General features: G+C 48.8%; 1 protein-coding gene across 1 annotated transcript; it reads right to left on the reverse strand.

The window, feature by feature from the left end:
• Positions 1-604: 604 nt before the first annotated feature.
• Positions 605-19,967, reverse strand: MYO1H (myosin IH). Its single transcript, XM_021544588.3, has 31 exons — positions 19,812-19,967; positions 18,400-18,515; positions 17,875-18,073; positions 17,361-17,441; positions 16,764-16,943; positions 16,308-16,406; positions 15,606-15,719; positions 14,562-14,633; positions 13,757-13,876; positions 13,410-13,477; positions 12,952-13,057; positions 12,353-12,433; positions 11,973-12,064; positions 10,567-10,661; positions 10,363-10,409; positions 10,078-10,158; positions 9,285-9,390; positions 8,923-9,040; positions 8,233-8,346; positions 7,851-7,927; positions 7,350-7,418; positions 6,382-6,466; positions 5,729-5,888; positions 5,281-5,364; positions 4,715-4,808; positions 4,160-4,215; positions 3,577-3,712; positions 2,745-2,812; positions 2,181-2,278; positions 1,183-1,282; positions 605-628 (listed from the first exon to the last, which is right to left on the reverse strand). Exons 1-31 carry the CDS (start codon positions 19,935-19,937, stop codon positions 605-607), a joined length of 3,066 nt encoding a protein of 1,021 aa, XP_021400263.3. The 5' UTR covers positions 19,938-19,967.
• Between the last annotated feature and the right edge of the window lie 7,952 nt (positions 19,968-27,919).

Here is a 27,919-nt window from a genome sequence, read left to right on the forward strand (position 1 = left end):
TAGAAGATATTTCATATTTACATCTGTGTCACTTTATTACTTGCTTGGAGCTCGATGGCCTCATGGGCTGTGTGGCTGGAGGAACTTTTGGGATGAAATATCAGATCTCCATCCTAATTAATGTCAGTTTGACCTCCCAGCCCTCCCTGGGGGAGTGGCCCCAGCTGTTGGGATTCTCTCTGGTCAGTTTGCCTTGAGAAAAGTTGGGTTTAGACCTGGGTTAACACTGCTCTGCACTTCTTGCAGTGCTCCTGAGTAGTGATTCAAAGTATAGCTAGAGAAGCCTTTTGGCTTCTGTCCTAATCCTTCCTGATCTCTCAGAGGTAGAGATTTTACCTTGGAATTTTGGGGATTAATGTCCCTGTGAGCATGTAACAAGCATCTCCTTCTGGGAATGTTACAGCAACATCAGGGATTTTATTTATCTATAGTTGAATAGTTTTAAGCTATAAAAAAAGAAAAATAAAAGAGCCTAAAAGATGCAAACAAACTCTCAAATCACAGCAGCCCTATGGCATCAGAGATTCCAGGGGAGATGTGAAGGCTGGTCTCATCCTGCAGGCTCCTTTCTGTTCCCAGCCAAGGGAACAGGGACTGGTTCTCATCAAGATTTTCTCGGGGTTGACACCTGGGAGGAGAAGAGGAAGGAGCCATTAAATCAGGAATCCTCAAGGTGCTGGGAAGAGAGGTGATGGTGGAGTTTCTATTTGCCCATTGGTACATAGAGACAATTCCCTCCATCTTGTCTGCAGGATAGAGAACTCCACATGGAATTCTTCCTTGGAGCTTCAGCTCCTCAGAGGACCTGCTTGGGTGACAAGAAGTGCCTTCCCTCCATATCCCAACACATTTCAGACATAACTTGGTTGAGGGAGGCAACAAGAGGTGGAAAACATCCCCTGAGGCTTCATTTTGCTGGTGCACATTGAGGTTTGGTCAGACTCAATTCTCTAAGTGCCCACCCCAGGAACCAGCCTTGCTCCCCCATCCCTGGGCCAATTCCTGCACAATCCCTGGAGCTGCAGCTCCCAGCCCTGTCGTGGATCACCTCATGCAGGTGACACTGACCGGGTGGTCACCTCCTGCTCTGGGAGGGGTCTCAGTCCCTCCTGGGCTCCCAGGAAGCTGGAGATCCAAAGGAGGAAGCACCAGGTGCCTCCCTGGGCTCAGCTGAGGCCTTACCACTGTGAGCTGCCCAGTTTTGTCCTTGAAGACCTGAGGCTCTGGCCCCACGGTGAACACCATGGTCCCCTCCTTCCCGGAGCCGACGCGGAACCTGAGGCTGGAAGCACAGAATGCCCCTGGAGAGCTCTCCCCACAAGAGGCTTTACTCTAAAACCCCTTTATTTCTGTTCCCTGGGCAAATCTCGTTAGAGGAGCAGATCAGAGCCTCCAGCTTAGGTGAATTTCCTAAACAATTGCATTATCCCAGTGAGCCCAAGGGGTTGATGAATGGAACGAGGCTGCCCAGCCTGGACTTTTGAGTGTTCCTGGCGCAATTAAGCACTGGAAGCTAAGCAGATCTGACCTGGAGGAAAGCACTGAGCACACCAAATCTAATTAGAGCTGAAATGCAAAGGCCAGGCTGAAAAGCTGGAGCAGAAGTGCAGGTTTCACCTGCCAGCTCCAATTCCCAGAGAGGCTGGAGACATGGACTGCATCCACCTGCCAGGAGCTCGGGGCTGGGACTGGGAGGAATCACATTTTGGGCCTCCTCAATCCTTCTGGGAGAGGAGCATTCGTCCTGAGGTGACCCACAGTTTCCCAGCTGGCTTTCCTGAAGCTAATGGGATCCCCTGTGGTACCACTGAAGACATGACCTCATGCCCAGGTCACATCAGAAAACTGGAAAAAAAAAAGTGTGTTTAAAGTACAATCACCTAGAAATAAGTTGGGTTTAGACAGGTGAGGCATGGGCAGCTGTCAGAGCACAGCAGCAGTCCTAGCAAGGTACAAGGACTCATTAGCCTGGGAAAAAGGTTGGAATTCTTTTTAATACATTCTCCCTGTGCCTCTGGAAGTCACAAAACCAGAGATGCTGCTGCACCAGACCTGCCCAGCTTTGGGCACTGTCTGCTGGGGATGGATGTCAACAGTCTTGACCTAGTCCAGGCCTAAAAGGTTCTCCCATAAAATTGAGCCTGTCCAGTGCTACCCATCCGCTTTCCTGCTTTCCTTACCTTCCCTTCACCACTTTAACAAGGCTTTGCTTGTTGGCCAATATGCAGAGCTTGGTCACTGTCTCAAAGATGTGCTCACACTGCAGTATCACATCTCCCTGGAAACAAAAAAAGAGGGATAAAGTCACCTGGCATCACCCCAGCATGTGATGGTGCAGAGAAACTCCTCTGGGATGCCAGAGCAGTGACTACCAAACAGAAGTGACCAATTCAAACCCTCTCCAGGGATTATTTAGGATTTATTGGGTTTAAAAAGAGGCAGAAGCATGTCCAGAGAAGGGGATGGAAATGGAAAGGGTATGGAGAATCAGCCACGGCAGGAGGGGCTAAGGGAGCTCAGTCTGGAGAAAAGGAGTCTCAGGGGGAATCTTCTCATTCTCCACCACTCCCTGGCAGGTTGGGATTCCAAGTGAAAGTTTTCGTGTTGAGACAGCGAGGATGTAAAGGCCTGGCTGATTGCACACTGAGCAAACGTCAGGAATTGTGACATTCCAGGAGTTTATAGGATGGTATTGGAAGCATCAGCCCCATGACCTCACTTGAGCCACCATCCCAATTTCCTACCTTCTGCTTGTTGTCCTCAGGAACGTGAATGACCACGATCCCATCGCTCAGGTTACTGGTGGAGATCCCTTCAAAAGAAACCCAAAATTAGAGGGAAACCTACCAAACCCAGCTCCACACCACCCTCAGCTCCTTCCCCCAGGAGAAGCAACCCCAGCCCCATGTGGTTACAGGGGAAATCACATTCCTGAAGGCGGGCTCTGTCCTTCCTAAGAATGAAGAATATTCCCATTCTTAGAGCCAAACACACAAAGTTCCTACTTTGATTAATTAATCTGAATTTTCAAAATATCTTTTGAAGGTCATTTTATGTCACCCGTTGTCCACAGCACAATTCCAGCAATGGTGATTTAAACCCCTGCAGGAGCTGTTTGCCCCAAACTTTTCCCTGGTTTTAGGCACAGAAGAGGGGGAATGATCCATTCTACCCCTGAACTGTAGTTCCAACAGTGCCAGGATTAAAAAATGTCCACAAACCAGAGCAGGAAAAGTTTGGGTTATTTTTTCTCCCTTCTATGTCAGTAGAAAGTGATGTCCTCCTGCATTTAAACATTTCAAGGAACTCTTACTCATAAAATCATCCTTCAAGGCTTTGCCCAGCCTCCAGGCAAAGAGGGACAGAGCATTCAAATATCTTTGCAAGACAAAGTCTCAGAATGCCATCCCTCCTAAAGGATGCCTGGCAGGACAGGAAACCCCACAACAACTCATAGAATCATCATGGAATGGTTTGGGTTGGAAGGAATGTTTAGGATCATCCCATTCCACCTGTCCCACTGGTCCAGGTTGCTCCTAGTCCCATCCTGCCTTGGAAGATGACTCCCACTGGTACCTTTCAGTGTGGAATACTCGATTTTCTGTTTGATCTTGGCCATCTCCACCACGTAGGCCGAGCTCTGGGTCAGCACCAGGAGCCGCTCCCGCGCCTTGAACCCGTTCCTGTCATATTTTATCACGGGGGTCACATACTGAAAACAACGAGTTGGAATCAGCATTTCCACTCTGCAAGCTCCTGCTCCAGGGGTTTGGATCTTCCTGACTGGAAGCAGCTCAGAGAGGAGCAGTTCTGTCCGTGGAGCTGCAGGTCCCAGCTCACAGGGATCTGGATTCCCTACCCTGGGAAATTCAGGAGGCAGAACCCTGGGAATGATGGGGCCCCTGTGCCCTCTATGCCAAAACCATGGGGAATGCAGGGACACTCCAGCTCTGCTCCTGCCCTGGAAAGGGCTAGGAATGTTCTTTAAGTTTTCATTAAAAGGGATCTTAAATAAATTATAATTAGGTGTATTTTGAGATTTTTCTCTAATTTAAAAGCAAGGAAATGGCGGCTCTGTTGCTCTTCATCAGTCCCTGTGTGAGTAACCAGCTCCACGACTCCAGTGAAGGTAATTCCAAGAGTTCTGTCCTTCCCTTACCTTGATGATCTCCCCACAGATCAGCTGCAGCACTTTGGGGTTTAGGTCATTCTCTTCTGAGGAGCAAACCAGAAAGAGAAACTGGGTGTGGGTGCCAGAGCCACAGTCCCAGACAGACACTCCCCACCCCCAAGCAAACTCCAGAGAGCTGGTTTAGCTGTTGTCATCCCAACTGGCTTTTTCCCTTTGGAATGCTTCCTTCCAAACTGAGGGTGGTCATCTCCAGCTGCTCCCAAACCCATTTTGGTGACTTTTCCTGCCTGACAAGTAAATTCACACCGGGAGTTTCTGCCTGTTCTTGAGTGTGCTGTTGGTTCAGACCCTGGTCCATTCCACCCCACAAGGAATTCTGCTCAGGTTTATGGTTTTCTGTCCCAGAGGAATCCCAGTACCCCCAGTCTGAGAACAATCCAGCAGTGATGTCACGTCACCCGATGTGACAGGGAGGCACTCCAATGGCAGGTGATGCTGCCTCTGCCAGGAGGGAATTCCTCTTGGAAAAGAGTCTGTTTGGTCAGGCAGGGATTTACAGAGCCAGGGCTTTGCTGAACTCACTCAGGCGGGTCTCCAGGAAGGGCTGGCTGAGGCTCTCCAGGTACCCCTCCTTCTTCCCACTGAACACGGCGCTGGTCACCACCTTCTGCTGCAGCTGTGGGAGAAGGAACAGCCTTTACCCTCAGAATTCCACCACTGGGAACACCAGCAGAGACAATGCAAACACTGCTACTCCACAGCATCCTTCTGCTCACACCCTGCCCACCTGACTCGTGGAATCTTAGAATTGTGCTGCTTTTCTTCTGGCAGCATTGGGTTATTCTGATGTTACCCCAAATGAGGGGGCAGCAGGGAAAATCCTACCGATTTTTTTTATATTTATGGATATTTTCCAATTATATAGAGAGCAGATTTCATGCCATAAATTAAGCCCCACCTGTCTGCTCTCTCCATTACAAGGGACACTGGAGGAAATCCCTGGCTCCAGGAGTTTGCTCTCCTATGAGGAGAAGTTTGCTCTTATCCTGAGGGAGCAGTAGGATCAGAAGGTGCTGCCTGTGTCCCAGGTGATCCTTAGGGATCACACCTGTTTGAACTCCCACATTTGCATCCCAGGGGTTGGTTACCTGCACTTTCCTCTCGGCAGTGAGCCCTCGGCAGTATTTCCTCACCAGGTTCCTCATGCAGATTTTCTGGAGCATCTCAGATGTCTGCATTAAAAAGCCAGGAAAAAGTAAAGTAGGGAAGTTGTTCAAGCAGCTCTGCCTGTGCCATGAGCCTAGAACCCCGTGGGATTAATTTTGTCTTTATCAGGGCTTGTGAGTTCACTCTTCTGTCAGTGCATTTTCCCTTTTTATTGCTTAAACCAACAGGGAGCTTCCTCACTTCTCTTTGAAAGACCAACCACTGTGCTATTCCTCCCATTCCCACCCAAACACATTTTGGGGTTTTCCAAAGGCTCTGAGCAGAGGATGAGCCAGCAGCAGATGATTTTAACCCACCCAGAATGTGCAAACACTTGGCCACCAAACAGGGGCCACTTCCACCTCTCCCAAAGCCTCCAGAACCCCTCACCTCTTCCAGGATGGAGGGAGGCTGGAGCCAGCTCTTGTCCAAGACATTTTTTGGGAGGTGGTCTCGGAGCTTCATCAGGTAGTGGTACTGTGAAAGCCTCACAAAATCCCTGTTCTCCGGGCAAAGGGGTTTCTTCCGATTGATGAAGCCATTTATGAACCTACAGAAAATATCCCATGACCTCCAGAAATCTATTGAAATGAGGGGAGGGACAGGGCTAAGGGTGATCCTTAGTGTTAGCACTGAGGGTCAGCCATGGAAATCTCAAGCTTTAAAATATTCTAAATATTAAGAGGTGTTTGCCAAAGTTCTGTTGGCCAAACCGCAGCGCTTGGAGCTCAGAAGGAATCAACTCAGGAGCTGAGTTTAGGGGTGTGGAGAGGGAGATGAAGAGAATGGAGGGGCATGAAAAAAACGATGAGGAAATTCTTCCCTGTGATGATGGTGAGACCCTGGCACAGGTTCCCAGAGAAGCTATGGTTGTGTCTGGATCTCTGGAAGTGTCCAAGGCCAGGTTGGACAGGGCTTGGAGCAACCTGGGATAGTGGAAGGTGTCCCCTAGGCAGGGGGTGGGACTGGATGGGCTTGAAGATCCCTTCCAACCCAAACCATTCTGGGATTCTGTGGCTGGGCAGTATGGTTGGGACAGTTACTTCCTGATGGTCTGCACTGCCCACGTCCTCTTCTTGGCCGCCCTCCGTGCCAGGGCTCCTCTCCAACAGGCCTCCAGCTTGATTGCTGCAAGAGGGAATCAGTGCTGGGCCTTGGCCTCCACATCCACCCAGCAGAAGTTAAAACTGGTTATTTTACAGCTCTAAAAACCAGCTGGTGGGAACAGCAAGTTTTCTTCTCCGTGGTGGATCAAGTTCCACCTGTGCTGTGGGGCTCAGCATCAAGGCCAGGCCTTGTTCCTGCTCTGCCTCCTGCTGTCCCTGCCCACAAAGATGCTCTGAGCCTGCACTTTACCTCAGCCTGCTGTGACAAGAGGGGTTTTTCCCCCAGGTACCCCAGAATGTCCCCAGTGTGTGACAGAAGGCGCTGCTGCTGCTCAGAGCCGCTCCCACAGCTGAGGCCAAGAGCTGTGAGGGTCCAAACAGAACTAAAGCCACCTCTGGAAAAGTTCTGGGAATGCTCTGGTTGCAGCTGCCACCTCCTCTGACCCAAACAGCACCAAGTTCTGCCCGCAGCACCACAGATTTCACAGAATCACAGAATGATGAGGTTGGAAGAGACCTCTAAGATCATCAAGTCCAACCTGTGCCCTAACACCACAACTAGACTATAGCACCAAGTGCCAAGTCCAGCCTTTTTTTAAACATATCCAGAGATGGTGATTCCACCACCTCCCTAGGAAGGCAATTCCAGTATTTTATTATTCTTTCAGTGAAAATTTTTTTTCCTAATATCCAACCTAAACCTTCCCTGACGTAGCTGAGGCTGTGTCCTCTTGTTCTGCCAGTTGCTGCCCAGTGGAAGAGACTGACCCCACCTGTCTACAACCTCCCTTCAGGAGCTGTAGAGAGCAATAATGTCACCTCTATTTGGGATTTGGAACCTCCCAAGGCTCCAGCCCCTGTGGAAAGCCCAGCCCTAAGAGAATCCCCCATTGCAGAGCCTGTACCTGCTTTCCTCTTCTTCTGGTACGCTCTTTTCCCGAGGAATCCTTTATATTTGGCCTGGAGTCTTGAAACTGGAAAGAAGGCAGAGACATCACTGGCACCTGCAGGGTCAGGGTGGTGAGGAGCTGAGTTCCTGCCCTCCATGGCCCAGGGGACAGAGGGACCACAACGGGACCAGAAGCAGCCCCTGAAGGTACCATGCCCTTCAGTTGTGCTTTTCAAGGAACAGGAACCCCAAGGATGAGACAGAAGAGATCCCAGTCCCAAGGGAAAGGCTCTTGGTGCACCTGGGCATGGGCAGGGAGGTATTCATAGGACTGGAGCAACTTTTCTGCGTTTTCCATGGATTCTGAGAGCTATGCAGACCAGGGCTGGGAGAGACCTTAAAGCCCATCCCACCCCATGCCATGGGCTGGGACACCTTCCACCATCCCAGGTTGCTCCAAGCCCCACCCAAAGCAGAGCCACAGGAAGGTCCCAGACCAAGGGAACTGGATCCTTACTCAGCAGGTGCTTTCTGTACTCAAAGGCATCTTCTGTGGCAAACAGGGTCTTTGGGAAACGGATGAATATTTTGGTTCTGAAAAAGAGACCAGGAGCAGGTTATCCATGGTGAGCCATCCTTCCTGAGCAGGCTCAGAGTCCCCCAGACAGCTGTAATGCCACCCAAACTAAGCGGCCTTGGGCTGCCCAGGGAAGCAGGAGAAGCTGGAGCCCTAACCCAGAGATGGAAGAAATGAGCTTGGATTCAAGCTCCCATGGAAACAGGTAAAAATAATGAGGAAATTTGTGCATCTGGGGTTTTATCTCTCTCCCTGCTCCTGTCACAGACAGGACAGAGGATCCAGGACAGCAAACACTGAGCAGCCAGAGCAAAGAATTTACCTTCCTAATTTGTACTCCTCAGGCTTGTAACCAATGTGTTTGATGAGTCTCTCCACACCCTCTGCTGCTGGCCCATGCCAGTGTGGCCAGGTAGCTGGACAGAGACTTTTATACCTGAAACATCAGCAGGACATCAATGCAAACCACCTAAAATTTGAGGAGACCCTTCCTGAATCTACCCCTGAAATTCCCTCTGCTTTACTCAAGGCAGAAGATGCCAACCCAGACCAAAATGATGCGGACAGGACACAGGCAAGGCGTATTTTTTGAAGCAGAAGGGGTTCTGCTGACAGGTGTCACTGCTGGGGCTGGAGTTTTGCTTGCTCTGCAGCCCTCAGGAGGGCAGGAGTGGTGTCACTGCTGAGGCAGGATGGGAATGAAGAAGAAGTATTTAGTATTACAGAAGGCTGTAATACTAAAATACTATTTATTCCAAATACACTGCTCTTTTATACAGAGCTTTGTAAGGATCAAATCCATTGGTTCTAAAGTGAAAACAACCTACACCATTGGTGTACAGTGCTTGACACACAGTGCTAGAACTTAACTATAAACAATGTGAACAATCAAGAATTATTTACATTCTCTCCAGCACTTTCTGAGGCGTCTGCCTGGCTAGTAAACTCTCAGTTTCTTTCTTTGGCTGAATGTGAGTCCCACAGAGTGGCTGGCCAGCAGCAGCTGCCTCACCTTTGCAGGAAGAGCTCGTACTTGCGCCGGTACGCGAAGCCGGCCCGCCTCACCCGCAAGTGCTCCATCAGCCCCAGGTACTTCACCTGGTGTCGGATCAGGAAATCATCGAACTTCCCTGCAGCAAGAGCACACCTGCACTGGTCAGCTCTGTCTGGGAAAGCTCACCCACGTGCCCATGAGTTGGGGGACATCAGGAAAGAATCAAATCCCCAGTTACCCATGGGGACAAATTTGCTGCCAGCTTAACCAAGCTGCTTAAACACAAACACATATCCACAACACACACACACTGCACCCTGCCCCAAAGAAATCCCTCTGTCCATTCTTGCACTCTGCAGAGCCCTCAGCCCCAGCCTCACCAGGCTCCTTGTTCTCATTGGGTTTGATGCAGCGGATGTACGAGGGCTCCTTGGACATCAGGATCTCAATCAGACTCGTCAGACTGTTCTTGAACTGGGTTGCAACCTAAGACAGCATCAAAAGGATCTCCTGAGCTCTGGAACTCTTCCCTGCAGGAAGGAGAATCGACTCCCTGCATCCAGCTTAAGCCTGGAAGCAAAAGCTGATGGTGCATTGGTAGCCTGGAGTTTTTGGAGCAGGGTCAGCTGTGCCAGTGCTCAGCTGGAGCATTTGAGCCCTGGCCATGCAGCTGGACACACCAGGCAGCCCTTCAGAGCCCCCTGCTCCTTGGGGGATGTGCTTTGGGATGTCACGTTGCTGGTTGCTGTCTCAGCAGCACCACTGTCCCTCTGCCAGCGAGCTCTCAGGGGTGGATGGCAGCAAAAACATCCACCAAGGGCAGGAATCCCAGAATCCCACAATTTATGGGGTGGGAAGGGACCTCTGGAGACCACCCAGTCCAGCCTCCTACCAAGGCAGGGTCACCCAAAGCAGGTGACACAGGAATGTGTCCCGGTGGGTTTGGAATGACTCCAGGCCCTCCCTGGGAGGCTGTCCCAGGGCTCTGCCACCCTCCATGGAAAGCTCTTCCTCAGGCTGAGGCAGAATTTGCTGTGGTTTAGCTTTTCTTGGGGTTTAGTTTATGTTGTGTTTTAGTTTATGGCCATCAGGACTGAGGAAGGGATCAGTGATTAAACCAAGGCCTGGGGAGCTGAGTTGACATTCAGAATTAAGACTAAAGACATAACTCACAGTCTCTGGTCTCCTCCTGTTGTCCAGCTCTGACAGGAGGAAACAATCCCTGATGATGCTGTTCTTGGAGTTGCACAGCACCTAAAACAGGAGGAGATAAAAGTTGTCCTATTGAGCAGCCCTTCTACTCCTCCTGGGAGCAGCACAGCCCTGAGAACATGCACAGAGATGCCTAAAGATCAGTGCTAAAGAGAAAAGGATGTTTTTGTTTGCTACAGAGAGTAAATAAATCTTCTGCACCAAGCAGCTGATATAAAAGAACAGCATCCCTTTTTTTGTGCTTACCTCCTTCAGGTTTCTGTACAGCAGATCATTATTCTTCTCCAGAAACCCTGAAAAGAAAAATGGAATTAAAAGAAAATAAAAAATATCGCAACATTCACATCCACAAAATTCTCACTGTATTTTGTAATTCCTCTTGCCATCAGGTCAGCATCAGCCAGGGCAGTTTAGGAGCTCAGGAGCTGCAGCCTGGCCACTCTCACTCACCCACAGCACAGTAGGTGACCTCTCCCGCGTAGTGGAGGAGGCGGAAATCCACCCAGTCGATGGATTTCCGCGTCTTCTGATCCGCCAGCTTGCGCCTGCCGGGGGAAAACCCAACAAAACACCAGGAGAAAGAGCAGCAAAGAGATTCCCTCAGTTTGGGGACAGCCACGGCTGGGGGACAGCTGGAAATGTGGTGTTTGATCCTATTGATGGGGCTCTGACTGAGGAGTTATGGTCCTTGAGCAAACCATCATCTCTCCCTGCTGGCAGCTCCCAAACTCCTCAGGATAGCTGGGATTTACTTATTGTCATTTGGCAGTGATCATCCACTCCAGAAATATTAAGATTTCTTCCCATAACATTAATTTAAATACATTTTTACTGCTTATGTGGGGGAAAAATCCACCAGCTCCCTCAACCCCGAAGTGAACCCAGGGGGAAAAGGATTTCAGACACTTTGCCCTAGAGGAAGAACCCAAATATAAAGGAGGAATCCAAGTGTTTGAGAAGAGCAGGAATATTTTAGAAAGCAAGGATTCCTGGGGGAAACAAAAAAGAACCAAACAAGGAAAAAAAAAAAAAAGAGCAACTTCACAGTTGAAATTTCAGCTTTGTAAGCAGTCACAAACAGCAGAGCTGAGTGTCACAACAGCACGTTCGTGCATCAAAGCTCCTTCCAAGAGCAGATCCCGTGGAAGTAGCTCCAGCACTTCTATTTAAAGCTTTTAATCAGGCAGAACAGCATTAAAGCACATTGTGGTGACAAGGAAGTTGGCTACACATTTTCCACTTGGCTGTGGTGGAGTTCAGAGCTGCAGGAACAGTGACAGCTCAGCGCTGTGACTCTCAATTGATGACTTGTCACAGCCCTTCAGCAGCTTCTGCAGGGAAGTGCCAGCACAGCCCGGCGCCAACGCGCTCAGCTGCCACCAAAATGGGATCCAAACCCCCTCCAAATGGAGTAGGAACCAAAATGTCACTCCTCTGGGGGAGAGGAGCACGAGCATTTTCTCATACAGAACAAGATGGGTGTAAATATTTACATATCCCCACTCAGCCTCAGGCATCTGGCTCCTTGTCACAACATTTTCAGCTTTCCCTGGAGTCCCTGGGGATCAAAGCCATCCATGGCCAAAGCCATTTAACCTTCCTGGGCTAAAATCCTGGGCCAAATCCCAGGAGCCCCTAATTTTGGTGTGCAATGACAGACTCAAAGCCCAGCATCAGAGCAGTGATGAGGCAGAGCCCTGCTCACACCTCGCAGCACCCTGGATCCAGCAGTGGAGATTTCCAACATCAGACACTGGGTGGGCTCTTGGATTCCCTCTGGGACAAGGCAGAGATTGTTCCCTCCCCAGCCTGGCATGGATATGGGGTGGGATAGGATACAGAGGGTAAATGCATACGTCACGAAGTGGGCATGATCTCCTACTTTCTCTTCCAGCTTTTCCAAGAAGCTCAAATCAGTTGCTTCCCCAGGCCGTAAACACTCCTCATCCTGGAACAGCAGGCACTGGATCAGAGCTGCTCTGAGCTCATATTCCCTCCTCAACGTTTAGGATAACTTTGTCCCACAAACCCAAAGCTCCATTGCAAGGGAAGCAGAACATCCCCCACCTTTAGCTCCCCACAAAACCTCTCATCCTCTGGGTGTTTGTTACAGGAATCTGTGCTCATGTTCTGGATAACACAGACGCATCCCATAATTAGAGGGGAAAATGTGATTAAGAACCATTAGAGCAAGGCACCGGCCTGCATTTTAATTTAGCACAAACTCTGTTCTTACCAGGATGGAGATTATTCCTTTGTGCTTCTGCTCAACCAAGTCACAGATTATTTTGTTGTTAAAATATGGGATTGGTTCCCACTGGAAAAGGGAAAAAGGAAGAACAGTTTTAGATGAAGGCCTCTTCTTTGCAATTTTTAAAGTCATTTGGAACTTGAATAAGATACAGCCTCAGATTCCAGTGCAATGAGTGGTGTGAATTAGGATGCACTGAGGGGAAAGGTGACAGCACAGTGATCCGTGATCCCACTCCAGAGTTCTCCTCCTTCCAGCAGCACACATCATCCTCTGTTCTCTGCATAAATCCTCTCCATCTTCCCATGTTTTACACTGCTGGAATTCCTTATTCTCCAGGGACATTGTCACTGCTGAGCATCTGAGTTTTGGGGAAGATCCTACTTCTTCCTTAAATGATGTCAATTATATCTGGGCTAAATTGCACTTCAAAAGGGCCACAGAAAGAGACCCCTGCAAATCCTACACTTCCCATGGGAACAATAACAATCTAAAAAAGCAGGATGACTTTGACATTGGTGATCAAAAGCATTCAGTGTAAAGGCAGTTCAAAGGGAAAAGGGAGGGGGAAATATAATTTATACCTCAATGCCTTCCAGTTCATATTCCTCCTGCTCTGCCTTCAGGGTCATCTCAATCAGCAGCTGCTGCAGCTTCTCATTGCAGTAATTAATGCAGAACTGCTCAAAACTTCAGGGAGGTTAAATGAGCAGCAGGTTTGATGTGCTCCAGGGGCAGTTTTGCTTCTTCCTCCACGGATTAAACCACCCATTCCCATATAGAGACCAAACCCCCATTTCCACAGGGACCGAATTCCCCATTTTTACACGGACCAAACCCCCCATTCCCACACAAACAAGCCCACCCCTTGCTCTCACACTGTTGCACCACAGCCCAAGGCAAAGCTTTTCCTGGAGCAAACCCCTGCACCCAGCTTCTAGTGCCTTGTACCTTACCCTGCTGGGCTGAGGGCACGCTCAGAAATTCATGCAGGAATGTCCTGTACCCCCAGGTCACCCCAAATCCCAGGAACAGCCCGTACCTGTTTGTGTCCAGCACTTCAAAGCCATAAATATCCAGCAGGCCAATAACTGTTTTCTGAGTCGAGTCCTGTCAAAAACACCCCAGCTCTGCCATTGCTTCTTCCCTGCAGGTGGCTGCTCTCACCTGAATTTCAAATCTCAATGGGGAAGCCACTTTAAGGCAGGTAATGAACTGCTAAAACTCTTTAACAGAGAGTAAATAAAGGGTTTTCCAGCTCAGGGCAGGGAGATGTCCCAGCAGCAATTATCCAACATCCCAGATATTTGGTGATGAAGGTTGTAGAGCCTCTCTGGAGAAACTGCTCAGCATTTTAGGAGCATTCAGGACCCCTGACAAGAAACCAACCTTGTTGGCAAGAGAGCCATTGATTTTGTTGACCAGCCAAGTGAAAGTCCTTCCATAAATTGCCTTTGCCACGGCGTCCCGGGCATAGAACGCCAGATCCACATTCAGCGGGCTGAGCACCTGGAAATAAAGATATCCCAGAGAGGATGAACACCACGGGGGATCAGAGCAAACTTCTGCACAGCCAGGTCACATCTGTGGCTTGGAGAAGCAGCCACGTTGTCCTAGAGCACAGCCACCCTGGACTGCAGCTATTCCTGCAGGGTGTTCGAATGGGATTATCTTTAAGGTCTTTTTTCCAACCCAAACCACTCTGGAATTTCCTGATTTTCCCTACAGCTTTATTTTCCAGCAGTGCTCCTTCAGTCTAGTGTATCCCCACCTGCCAGCAGGTTTGGGGCACTACGTTTTGGTGAGTATCAATTTAGACAAAGCAGGAAAATATTCTGACCTCATTTTACTTCTATATTATTAAAATAAAAATATCAAGTGATCAAAGAGTGGGGTTTACCAGTGTTTTTCTCTGTTTGTGCAGCCCAGTTTCCCCAGGAAGCACCGTGGACTGGGCAAGGGGAAATTGTTTGGCTCAAATACAATTCCCCGTTCCAGCTTTTGAACAGCTCCTGCCTTGTTCAGCAATAAAACTCCAATATATTTTAGTTCAATGTCTCAGGCTGGAAGAAGGGGATGTGGAGGAGGGGGACAGTCAGAGGGATCTGGTTTACACTCAGAAATGTCTCCTCACCCACCCCCCAAGCTGGGGGTCTCCCAGATTAATCTGGGACTACAAAGAGCTCCCCGGTACCTCCTCGGATCTGGCTTCGATCTTCCTGTGGGTGAGAGCTTCCTGCAGGATGGACAGGTGAGCACCCAGGAGCTGCAGTGAGACAAAAATCTGCACTCAGAGCACAGCCACAGGCCCCTGTTTAAATAAGCAGCACTGTGTGAGCAGCAGGGCACAACCCCCAGCCCCTCCCCAGCCATGGGAAATAAGGAAATTTCAGGGAGAAAACACGAGGTGATTTACAACAAGAGCTGGGCATTTTTAGAGTTGTCCTTTTGGGAATCAATATTTTGTACCAATAAGAAAACCCCAGCAAGGTTCGGGTTTTCCTCCTTGTTGGAACTCAAAATGTCTCTCAGACATTTTTAGAGGTTCCAGGCCTTGGTCAGAAGCATTTTAGACCCTGGCAGGCAGCTGCAAACAGCTGTGATTTTGGGTTTGAGCCATGGAATGAGTTACCAACTTTGGAGGTGGAACAAGCAGTCACAAAAGGTTAGATAGTATAGTAGAAGTAGTTATAAAGTAGAGGGGAAAATTTTTTAGTATTGTACAGGGGGGTTTTAGCACCTGTCCAGGGGGTTTTTACTTTGTACATGGGGGTCAGAAGTTCTAAGATGGAGGAAAGTGGGCTGATCCTGTTCTTCCTCCTTCTTCTTCCTCGCCTCCATGTTCCTGGTGATGTTGGCTCTCACAGATTGGTTTAGAGCAGAAAAGCACTTTGTAATATAGGTAGTAGGTATTGGGGGCAAACTATAAACATGTAATATGTAATATATCATATAAAAGAGAGCAGCAGCCCTGGGTGGGGGGAGAGAAGAAGAAGACACAGACAGAGAGGATGTCAGGGTGTGTGTGTGCCTCTGCCTGGGCTGCTGACCAAACAGCCACAGCCCGTGAAGAAAATCTTTTAGATAACTCACAATAAACTGCCTTGAGACCGAACAGCAAGAGCCTGCTCCGTTTTTCTTTGGAATCATGGGTTGGAGGAGAAATTTCACCACCACATGGGACTCCAGAGCAAGGCTGGGGTTCCCACACCTCCTAGCACTGGGATTTCTGAGGCACCTTGGAAATCCACTTGATCTGGGAGCCGTCGCGGATGATGGCGTGGCCATTGCTGTCCTCCTCAAACTGGATGTTCCCAAGGTGCAGGACACTGGCAACGATTCCAAAGAGATGCTGATAATGGGAGATATTCCATTAGAACATGGCTCCTCACAGCCCTCTGGGGTGCTGCTGATCTTTCCTGCCATTAATTAACAGAATTTTGGCCGGGCTGAAGGAGGTGAACCAGAGGATCCAGTACCACCCCTGGCATCATGCTGTTCACCACCCACTCCCTCAATCCCACAGAATCATGGAATCCCAGAGTGGTTTTGGGTGGAAAGGAACTTAGAGATCATTTAGTTCCACCTCTGCCAGGCCAGGGACACCTTCCACCATCCCAGGTTGTTCCAAGCCCCGTCCATCTTTGGACACTTCCAGGGATGGGGCAGCCACAGCTTCTCTGGGACCCAATTCCTTCCCAATATCGAATCCAAACCTACTCCGTGGCACTGGGAAGCCATTCCCCTTTGTCCTGTCACTCCAGGCCCTTGTCCAATGTCCCTCTCCATGGTTCTTGTCAGCCCCCTCAGGTCCTCACCGCCCAAAGTGTGTCCTGTTCCACCTTTCACCCCTCTCCACAGCTGCTCCCATCCCTTCAGGAAGAGAGCAGTGCCCTCCTCTCTGGAATCCCTTTGCTCAGTCCCTTTTAACAAGCAGCACCTCGATATCTTTTTCAGTGAAGTCAATGATGGAAAAAGCTTTCCGGACTATTTTCCAGTCATTCTTGTCATTGATAGAAAACACTTTGGCACATCGACCCTAGGCAGCAAAAGAAAGATGAATTAATACAATTAATTGGTAAAGAACTTTTATTATCAGCAAACACAGATACTTCTGGGCACACTGCTTTCATTTCCAGTTCCCTCAGTGAGCTTTTTCACTGTTATTAATCCTGAGCATGGCTCCTTTGATCAAATCTCTCAGTTTATACTGGAAACCCCAAATAAATCAAACCCCTGAGTGAGGAGAGCATCGCCATGAATTGGCTGAAGCTGTGCAGAGCTTGATCTTCCAGCCATCCTTTATTTTTAGGGTAAGAATACCTTCTGCCCAAGGTGCATTTTCCATCCCTACAGTTCCTGATGGAGCCCCAGAGCAGCTCCAGCTCCCACTGACCTGGATGAGGTACGTGTACTTCTGGGGGTTGCGCTCCAGCCCGAGCCAGCAGAGCAGATCCTTGTCTCCCCCCTCCAGCAGCTGGTAGAAAATATGGAAATTCCTCTCTCCGTGGTTTTGGTGGACAACTCGGGATTTCTCAATCAGGTAGCTGAGGATGTGCCCTCCCACTGGAGCTCCCTGGCAGAGCAAAGCAGATCAACACCAAAAATATCAATAAAATCCCTGTGACTGCTGTTTCTTCACTCCCAAGAATGAGGAACAGGCTCAGGAAAAGCCAAATTCTGCTGTCATTTATCTGCCACCTTCTGTCTAAGAGTGTCCAGCAACAGTACAAAGATTTACTGTCTTGTAAAAGTAACCTGAGCTTTAAAACTCTCTATCAGCTTTTTGTGGAGCACTGCCAGGATTGCCAGCAAGGCTGGAAGTTTCCAGGATGGATAACCAGTGACCTCACCTGCAAAATGCAAGGTCTGCACAAGCAGGGTCACAAATGTGCAGGGTAAGAAGGAATAAATCCTGGGCTGCCTGCTCAGCATCCCGGAGGTTTCTCAGACACAGCTCCTTTTCCCAGCGCTCCACTGAGTTTGTTCTCACCTTAAAATCAAACTGGATATCCATGTACTTCCCAAATCTGCTGGAGTTGTCGTTGCGCAGGGTTTTTGCATTCCCAAAAGCCTGAGGGTAAGCAGAGGGGGAAAGTCACTTCTCACCTCACTGGGACCAAGTAACCAAGATTTGCTGCTTCAACCAAGTCCCATTGAATTTAGAGGGATTAAAGAAACACAAACTAATGCACTTGCATAGCTTTAAAGTGGAATTCAGCTAAACCAATTACTGATTTTTTTTATCTAACCTATAACTGAGGCCCCAAGGAACTGCTGCACGGTGCAGTCTTGTGTTTTCTTGTATTTCTTCCAGCCATCCCCAAAGCAAACCCCCAGATTTAAATTTTCGAACATTAAACGATACTAAATCCCAAATATCCTTTCAGAGGCTGTGCCAATATTGGCCATTCTTGCTGAGGGCTGCAGATTTGCAGGGAATCCTCGAGCAGTGAGGCCACCAACCCCAACCCCTGTGCATTTTGGGCCTCCCTTTGGTTTCTCACCTCGAGGACGGGGTTGGAGAGCAGGAGCCGGTCCCGGACAGTCTGGAGCTGCTCCGTGGTGGGACAGGTGACTGCGTAGTACTGCAGGATCTTCTTGGATGCCTCTGTCTTGCCAGCCCCACTCTCCCCAGAGATGAGGATGAAGTGGTTGTTGTACTCATTGCACATCACCCTGTAGGCGTTGTCAGCTATGGCATAGCTGGGGCAGGCACAGGAGGCGTTTGGAGGGGAAAGATCCATTAGGAATGGCACAGGAGGAGGAATAGCAAAAGTTTCCGAGAGTTTTTACTCCTGGTTTAATTTTACACGTGTTGGACAAGGGGCATAGAATCCCAAAAGGGGTTGGAAGGGATCGTAGGGATCATCTCATTCTGGGCAGGGACACCCATGTGAAAGTTTGGCTCGAAACCTGAGCCTGACTCAAGGCCTGACAATAAAAACCAGGTCTAGTGACTGTGGGCACTACAGCATTACAGGGAAATCCCAAATTAGGAATACCCACAGAGATGCCACGAGAACACTCACAGGTGTGGGGGCAGCTCAAAGAAGTTCACGCCCCGGTAAAGCTTCATCTGAGACACTGTGTAAATGTCCAGCTCCTGGTAGGGGTTCACAGACACGAGCAGAGAACCAATGTAGGTCTGCAGGGAGAGAGAGCCCAGTGGGACACCTGCTCCCCCCAAAAATCCCAATGGAGGAGCCAAGGGACACCTGCTCCACCCCAAAATCCCAAAGGAGTAGCCAAGGGACACCTGCTCCACCCCGAAATCCCAAAGGAGGAGCCAAGTACCTGACATTATTCACAAATAAATGCCAAAGCTGGTACAGAGCTTGTTATGACAGAACCAGACCAACCAAGCAGAACTCTTCCCAAACTGATACCAAACTTCCAAAATCCCCTTGTTACAAGCAAAGCCGAACCATGAGAGCAAGCTCAGAGCCTGGCAATTTCAATGCAAGAATTTGGGATCCCTTGGTGCTTCCAGACCCTTTTCCTACTAAAGTTAACACAACACAAAATAAAATCCTCAGCCCTTCCCCGACAAACCTTGTCCTGCCTTCCTTCAATCACAGTGTTCCCTTTTCCATCCCCTTCCTATTTCCTGCACATCCTTTAAAATTTTACAAGGCAACCCAGAACAAGCTGAGATTTCTTTTCATGAGTTCAAGTAGATAAATTACTCCTGGGTGATTGCTCTGCTGGGCACTACCAACACCTTGTTAGATACACAGAGGATACTCAACCCTTCCTCCTGGATTGACCAGCGAGGCCACCTCAGGGACATTTCAGCAGCCACAAGGCCACCTCAGGAGTGGGAATCCAGAGCTTCCCTCTGGCTGCTCTGGGACCCTGGCAGGGGTCAGGAACCCCCCTGGACAGAGCCCCCAGAGACACTGGCTGTGATCTCTGCCCATGGAAAAGAGTTTTCAGTCTTACAGGATCAATTACCAGCTCTGAGTGTTTGATATAAGTAATAATTAAGTGTGGCACGGGTGCAAAAGTAAAATTTTAGGATTCTAGATGAGGGGTCCAAAGGGGACAAGATGGAGGAAATTGGGTGTGCCTTGTCCTTTTTCTCCTTCTTCATGCCCTCCATGTCTCACTGTGGTGTTGGCATTTTTCTGTTGGTTCAGGCTGGGGACACACTGTCCAACGTAGGTGACAGATATTGGCACGTTCTTGTAAATCCAGCCCAGGGAGTTTCTGGTATTTAATGTTTGTAACATCCCACTGAGGGCAGAGCCCCACACGCTGCCCTGCAGGACAGAGCTGGGCAGGGCAGCAGAACATGTTATAAATAAGTAAAACCAAACAACCTTAAAAACCAACGCAAACAATTTATAACTTCTCCTTTGACAGCACAGCTAAAAACCAAAAACCTTCCACAATCTCAAAATCACCAATACCACAAATTCCAAGGCTCAGGGACACTTACGTAGATGAGGTTCTCCTGGTAGCGCTTCCGAAGGTTGTTGAGGAAAGCAGCCTCGCTGGTGTGGGAGTCCAGAAGGACAAAATCCTGCACCCCGACCTTGTCCCGGGCTATCAGAGCCCCTTCCATGTTGGCGTCGCCGTTCTCGTCCACCTCTTCCTTCTGCAACACAAAGGTTGTGGGCTGCAGGGTCAGGAGGGGGCAGAGAGGGCCCCAAAATCAGCTTTGCACAGGTAATTCCAAGAGATCTTTATTCCAGCCTGTCCGAGGATGGCAATTCCATCCAAGCTCTTCCCAGTCCAGACGTCCCAGACTCGCTGCTGTGAGCAGGAAGATCCCAATTTCCAGAAAAACTGAGACAAACCCAGCCCTGGAGATGTAGTCAGGATCTGAACATTCAATGATTCAATAGTCCAGCCAGAATTTTCCAGGCACAAAGTTGGAATAAACCGTGGAAGGCACCAGAAAAACCCTTCGTTTTTCCCCCTTATGCAGATTTAGGCATAAAAATGGAGAATCCCTGGAAAAGGCTGCAAGGGGTTTGACTGGTAGGCAAAAAAGATGAATCCCACAGCACCGTTCTGCACAAGAATTTTATTCCCAGTGCTTCCCACAGCAGCTCCAAGTCAGCTTTCAGTGCTGGCAGCAGATGTCCCCACACACCAGCGAGAGGCACTGCTGGCAAAACTGATCAGAGAGGACTTGGGGACAGTGAAACCCTGCCCAGCATCCCCCATCCTTCTCCAAAGGCTGAGGGGCAAAAAAAAAGCTGTCCCTGGCCCAACCAAATCCTCTTGCACCCTCCACTTCTGATTCTTTGTGGTAGAAATTGCCTTTATCTGAGAAATTCTCACTGCTGAGGGTCAAGCTCTATCCCCAGGCTATAAAAAGAAACTGTGCTTTTTATTTACTTAAACCGAACTGCTAATTTCATGCTGGCAAATAAAAAAAAATAAAAAATTTACCTACATAATTCATATGGATTTGTCTACATCACACATACTTTATGTAAATACTGTGCTAAAGTTGGGTTTTCAAGGTTTCCTTTTTTACAGACGCCAGGATTACCCAATTGAGAGACAAATTCCTACCCCTAAGGCATCGAATGGGCAGCAATTAATTCAGCAGAGTTGGAGCAGCTTACCTTGGCTAAATTGCCTTGGAGTGAGCTCCCTTGGAGGGTTCTGGGCTGGGACAAGCAGGGCAGGAAGGTGGCCGGGCAGCCAGAGCAGCACCAGGCTGTGCCCAGCCCCGTTGCTGCTCCCCTCCTGCCCTTGGGGACATTGGCTCGTCCCACTTTGCTGCTCCACTGCTCAAGGGGACGTTGTGGTTGTGTGCGAGGTTTTCTCCAAGCGCTACAAGGACAGCCACGCTCTGCTTGTGTAGGGCCACCTCAGGTTCTGCGCCCTTTTTTGAATTTAATTTTGATTTTTTTTCAAAAAAGCAGAAGCTTTGCGCATCGGAAATAGCCCCAAAGGAAAAGGACTCGACCACAGAATATCCTTTATGACCGTGGCAAACTCAGAAAAATCAGTTCTTAAAAAGGAATTTGAGAGTTATTTTCATTTTAGTCCGGCCTGTTCTTTGTGTTTGTTTCTTTAAGTGTGAGCTGAGTTTTGAGATTTATGCTCGCAGCAACAGGACCACAACACTCCAGAAAGATCCCCTGAAAGCAGGTTGTTTAAATAAAAAATAAATAAATCAGACCTGCACTCACTTCACACACAGGGAATGCTTTTTTTGCTTTGCTGACTGTCCCCAGCCCCAGGATACAAAATTCCTCCTTTTTCCTTACCCAGGGCATGACCTGATTGTGATCGCTTCTCTTTTCTTCAGAAAAATTCCCTAATTTTTCCTTTTAATATTAACATCAATATCTTTTTTCCCCTTTCCCCTGCACGTGACCACTGTCATCCATTTGTTGTGCCTGTCCTTAGCTCAGGCTCCATTGGTTTGGAAGCCAAAATAAAGGATGATTTTTGCATCTCAAAAATCAGCACCTGGACAAACCCTACTGCCAGTTCAGGGAGGAACATGGAAAGGGAAGAGAGAAGAAATAATAATAATAATAATAATAATAATAATAATAATAATAATAATAATAATAATAATAATAATAATGATAATAATAATAATTTAATTTAATTTTTATTATTTTGATTCTGACAAGCTCTCAGAAAAAGCCAGTTTTCCTTTCTCTCCCAGCTGGGAAGCAGGAAAGGATCAGCCTGATTCCCCCTCAGCATCTGCCTGCTCAGGTTTTCTTAACCCACTTCTCACGTGTATGTTAATAAGTAAATGACACTGCTCCCCACCAAACAAAACTCCCGGACTCTTTTCTGGGCCATTTTGTGCCCAGATTTTGTCAGTATCTTGCTGGTGCTGATAATTTTGTGATCCCAGCACCCTTTAGTGCCTGTCCCCACCCATTTCTGGAAGCTCACTGCAAGTTTTGTGCTTCCCTGAATAAGAGATACCCCAGGACTCATCAGTGCTCTTTTAAAGGATTATTTCCCTTCCCTCATCACTCGGGAGCCAGGAGATTTCTTTCTCTCCTAAAGACACGAGCTTTATCAGAAAAACCTCTCCCTTACTACAATGAAGGGTTTTGCTTTTCCCACAGGGATATGGCTGTCGACAGGGAAAATGCAAGGAACTCTGTGGGATCACAGCACAAAATCCTGAGCTCTGCAGCTCCTGAGACAGAATCAGACAGTTCCTTTGGCAAAATTTGTACCACTTTGAAGCAAGGAAACGGCTTCAAAAAAACAGAAAGAAATTTCACAAAAGTACTTCTCTTCATCGGAGGATCAAAATTTAATTTTTCAGTTGATGCTCCATTGATGTTTCTTTGGTTTCATAGAACAGAAGAGATGAGGGTGCAGGGGGGGAGGAGGATCACTTATGAGGCCACAGCTATTTTGGAAGCACTGAAAAACCCCAAACCATGCAGGTGAGAGCCTCAGGTGGGCACCAGCTCACCCCGTGGACCTTTGAAATCCTCATAGCTTCCACCCACGCAGGGAACTGCACCAAAAGGTCCAACCCAAGAAATTCAGCTTATTGCGGCCACCAATTCCATCCACAACAGCAAGAAAATCTCCTCAAGGATCCTCCAGACCCCAAACCATCCCGGAGCTGTTGGATTTCCCTTCCACCCCCCTGCACATCCCCAGGGGGTTTTATGTCACACCTGCATCCTGCTTTACCTCCACCCTCCCCTCACCTCCTTGTCCCGCCCGTGCTGCTTCCACAGGGATGCCGGGGCTGGAATTGAGTCCCACGGACACCCGGGATCGTGTGTCGGGGCTGTTTGCTGCTCCATCCTCCCTCTTTAATGAATTATCCAAGAGCTGTCAGCCCCGACAGCAGCTCAAGGAGGTTTTGCCTCTCACCAAAACAGGGGATGAACCCATGGGCTCCCACCTTCCTGATGGGCAATTTGGGCAAAGCCGGGCACCAAACACATCCCATCGCTCCTCAGCCCCTTCCCACACTCCCGGCTTGGCTCCCGCTAGAGGTCACTGCAAAACCCACTTTAAGTCGCAGTTTCCATGGGTTTTTCCTTGTTTTTTCCATATGCAACAGGCAGTTTTCATCCCCTTCAATGCTTCAAGACTTATCCAAAGCTGGACACAGAAATCCTAAAGCCCAGTTTGGTCTGTTTGTTCAGCTCTGTCTACACCTGACACCACATGGAATATCCTGAGCTGGAAGGGATACAGGGATCATCATCCACTCCTGGTCCTGCACAGACACCCCAACAATCCCACCCTGGGCATCCCTGGCAGTGGTGTCCAAACCCTCCTGGGGCTCTGGCAGCCTCAGGGCTGTGCCCATTCCCTGGGCACCCTCTGGGGGACAAACCTTTCCCTGATACCCAACCTAAACCCCACTGACACAGCTCCAGCATCCTGGAAATTTCTGTGACACCAAACTTTTCATTTTTGCCTGTTCTCTGCAGTTACAACCCTGAGATAAAAGCATATAAAAGTGGTGCCAGGGGAAAGTGCAGTAAGTGAACAGCCCTGGAGTCATCTGGTCCAAAGGAGACACGAGATAAAAAAGACACGAGATAAAAAACAGACACGAGATTCCAAATAGACACAGGATTCCAAAATGGACACAAGACTCCAAACAGACACAAGATTCCAAATAGACACAGGATTCCAAACAGACACAGGATTCCAAACAGACACAGGATTCCAAAAGGGACACAAGATTCCAAATAGACACAGGATTCCAAACAGACACAGGATTCCAAATAGACACAGGATTCCAAATAGACACAGGATTCCAAAATGGACACAAGACTCCAAACAGACACAAGATTCCAAATAGACACAGGATTCCAAATAGACACAGGATTCCAAAATGGACACAAGACTCCAAACAGACACAAGATTCCAAATAGACACAGGATTCCAAATAGACACAAGATTCCAAATAGACACAGGATTCCAAATAGACACAGGATTCCAAATAGAGAGTGCCAGGCTTGCCCAGCACAGCTGAGCTCGGGGCAGCACTGTTAACACACATTCCCTCAGGAATTTGGGAGCTCTGTTTTGGAAATTTTCACTCCTTTGCTGTGAGAAGCAGCAGCTCCCTGACCCACCCTGCTCCAGGAATTCACTCATTAAATTCCTGGCCTGCAGGGATCACAACAAGGATCCCCTCAGCTCTGCTCCACCCTCGGCTCTCTGGAGGAATTGGCCCCAAGGGCTGTGACCACGGAGAAGGGAAAAGGAAGATGTTGTGCCAGAGGCACTTGGCAGGGTCAGCGGGGGAGCACGGCCACGTCCCGGCAGTCCTGGATCTTCCTCCGGCCGTGACCTCGAGGTCAGGACTCCAGCGCTCCGTAGGGATGCCCCGTGTCTGCTCCAGGAGCAGTCAGGACTCATCCAATTGTCCCCAAAGGAAATTCAGAGTGTCACATCTTGGCAGCAGGACCTGGGGTGACACATCCCCACCCAGGAAGAACAGCCAGCTCAGGGCAGTGGGAATACTTTCCCCCTCCTGAGGAAACCTCGGTGTGGCTCTTGAGAATTCATCTGCTCGGCTTAGTTTTCAGAGAAATGAGAAGGCCATAAAAAAGGGATTAAAGCAGAGCAGATTCCACCACAGGACCAAGTTACGCTCGTCCCATCACAGCAAAGCCAACAAAACAAGATGATTTTTAGATATTTCACTGAGATTTTCCGCAGATCTCTGGAAACCTCGTTCAAATTTCTGACAGAACTGGAATGCTGGATGTGGACCATGCTTGGGAATGCAGCAGCCATGGAAAAGGGATATTTTGTGTGTGCAGGGAGGCACTTTTACTGTCTGGCACTACTGTACACGCTCCTCAAGGCAGGAGAATTCATAAATACAATTATACTGTGGAAAAATTTACACATTGTAACCTAATTTCTTTTCAAAAGAATACAGAATAAGAGGGTTTTAAGGTTAATCAACAGCCCAGGGAAACGCCAAGAGTTCTTAAGGCCTCTTGTCTGTCTCCAGGGCATGGTCTGCTATAGACTTGTTAAAGGGTGACTGTCTGTCTTTCTCAATAGAGGAGAGGTCGAGGTGAACCACTTCACTTTCATAAATCAAAAGAAAGAAAAAAAGTGAGAAAATCTCCCGAGTTCAAACATTTCTTTAAACCCCAAACTTTAAATACTAAATGGGCTTCATGGCTGCCATTTTGAAAAACATTAGTTTGCCAAAGGACCCTTTTGATTCCTATTGGAAAAGCGAGCGCTCACAGATAATCCATTGAGAATCCAAACCCCCACAAAAGGCTCCCTGAAACAATCGCGGCGCTGCTGAAGGACAACATTTTTGTGCCCAAAAGAAAACATTTTAACGCGCTACAATCCATGACACATATATTCCTCCATTTCCTTTCAGTAATTATTCATTAGAAAACATTTAACGTCACTGCGGATTTCACACTGGGCAGTCTGCACACAAAGGAGAAGAGTTGGCCCATTTAGAAGGGGCTGAGGCCGCCTTTTCTCATCCCAGGAGCTCCAAGGCGGAGGGGGCTGCCGGACACAAGGGGCCGGCTAAATTGTGCGGTTAACGGTCAAAGCCCCCCTGCCTACTTTGACACTCATTTAAAGATGACGGGGAACAATAGAGATTTGTTCTTAGCAAACTCTTTCTTGTGCCACGGGGTCCCCGGCGGCCGCGCCGGGCGCTCCGAGGCCTGCGAGCGGCGCCCGGGCCCACCTGCCCCCGGCGCTCCCCACTTTAACACAACGAGACAGGTAAAGAATGTGGGCAGAAAGGGCTCCATTCACCCCGTCAGCTTCAATAAAACAATGGCCTGTCAGGTTCGTGCCAGCGGCTCGCTTTTTTTGGGTGGGTGCCAGCAAGCCCAGGTTAGGCAAACGCTTCAGAGTCCCCAGTTTGTATCAGCGCTCCCAGGTTACAGCAGGCAGCCAAGCGTTCAGGCACCTGACTTAGGGTATAAAACAATTCTTTTGGGGTTTATTTTTGCCTCATAGGGAGGGTCCTTTTGCTTCACACGCACAGAGGTGCTGCCCAAAATTCCGTGCTGATCCCTGCGCCCCAGGCAGGCTGGATGAGTGAGGAAAGCAGCAGCAATTCCACCTCCCTTGGGAAATTTAGGACCAGGTAAAACCCAGCTCAGATCCTGCTGTGACAGAGCACAGACACTGAAGTGCTCATTCTCTCCAGCTGTTGGCTTTTAGAGCTGAATTTCAGAGTTTTCTTCATGTTTGGATCTACTGACCAGAGACAGCTCCTTAATGAATCCTGAATCCTTATTAATTGCTCAACAGGATGGTTTATTAGAAAACATCAATTACTGATAAACTCCATAGCTAACCTCCTTATGCTCCAGAGCATTCCCCAGCTGACAGAGCACAGGATTTCCAGCTGAAAAACTAAAATTCAGAGTTAAAAATCCTCGGAATACAGCAAGGCAGATTGATTCAATGTCTAGGAAAAAGAAGGATGGTCCTGGAGTACGCGACAGTCCCTAAGGTACAGGGAGAGGAGTATTTAACCACAGTAAATTCATGTATTCCAAGCTGAACACATCTCCAGGGTGTTGAAGACAGAACAGAGATCCAGAGGAAAACGGCCCCAAAGTCACATTTATGGACACGGCAGGAAGGCCACTGATAAAGCAGGGATTGGGATCATATCTCCCATAGGAATATTTTAACACCCCCAAAGACCAAACCCTTTGGGCACCAGGCAGCAGAAAGGAGCCAGCATCAGAACTGAGAGCAGATGGGACAAATGACACCTGGGACAACAAATCCCAGTCCAAACCAAGATCACAGCTCCAGTTCCCACAGCAAAAACCAGTTTTTATCACTCCATAAGAGCCCCCCACAACATCTGCACACCACAGACTTGCAGAGGCTGCAACACAAGGTCGGATTCAGGAACTGCAGCCAAGGTCACCCAAAGCTCTCTGTGATTTAGGACAGGCCTTGCTCTGGCTCTGCTCTGTCAGGGTTGAGGGGACAGCAGTGCCAGGGCTGCAGTTTTGGGTGGGAGGAGCTGGAGGGGCAGCAAAGAGGCTGGAAGGGCTCATGGTCTGGCTGAGGATTGCCTGGCAGGGCAGGATTTCAGCTGAGCCTGGAGATGCAGCCACAATGGGAATAAAGAGCAAAAACCTCCTCTAAACTCCTCCAGAAAACATCTTCATCTGCCTCTCCCTGGAGCCCTGGCACACAAAGCATTTTAGCATTTTTGAATCCAGGAGGCAGGATTTAAAGGATGTCACCTGAAGCCACACTAGAGCCTCTGGTCCCCACATAGGAGAGGGGCACCAGACCAGACCTTGCAGCTCCAACCAGCAAAGAGTCTCAATACAGGAGTGTCTGTAAAGGAAATAATTCATCTTCTCTTCAAAAACACCCCTTTCCTACCCCTCAAGGTAGCTTGCAGTGCACCAGAACTATTTTTGAGAGTGGGAAGGGCCTGCTTGTCAGCTCTGTGGATGGATCATCAAGGGAAGGGAAAAGGAACATTCTGCTCTTGGCTTGTTACAGCCACAGGGACAGAGGAGGGAAATGAAGAGCCACAGTGATCCCCACTGAGAGCATCCAGGTTGGTTCTAAGAAAAGAATAAACTCCAG

The sequence above is a fragment of the Lonchura striata genome, chromosome 18 (genome assembly GCF_046129695.1).
Source record: "Lonchura striata isolate bLonStr1 chromosome 18, bLonStr1.mat, whole genome shotgun sequence".
NCBI lineage: Eukaryota > Metazoa > Chordata > Aves > Passeriformes > Estrildidae > Lonchura > Lonchura striata.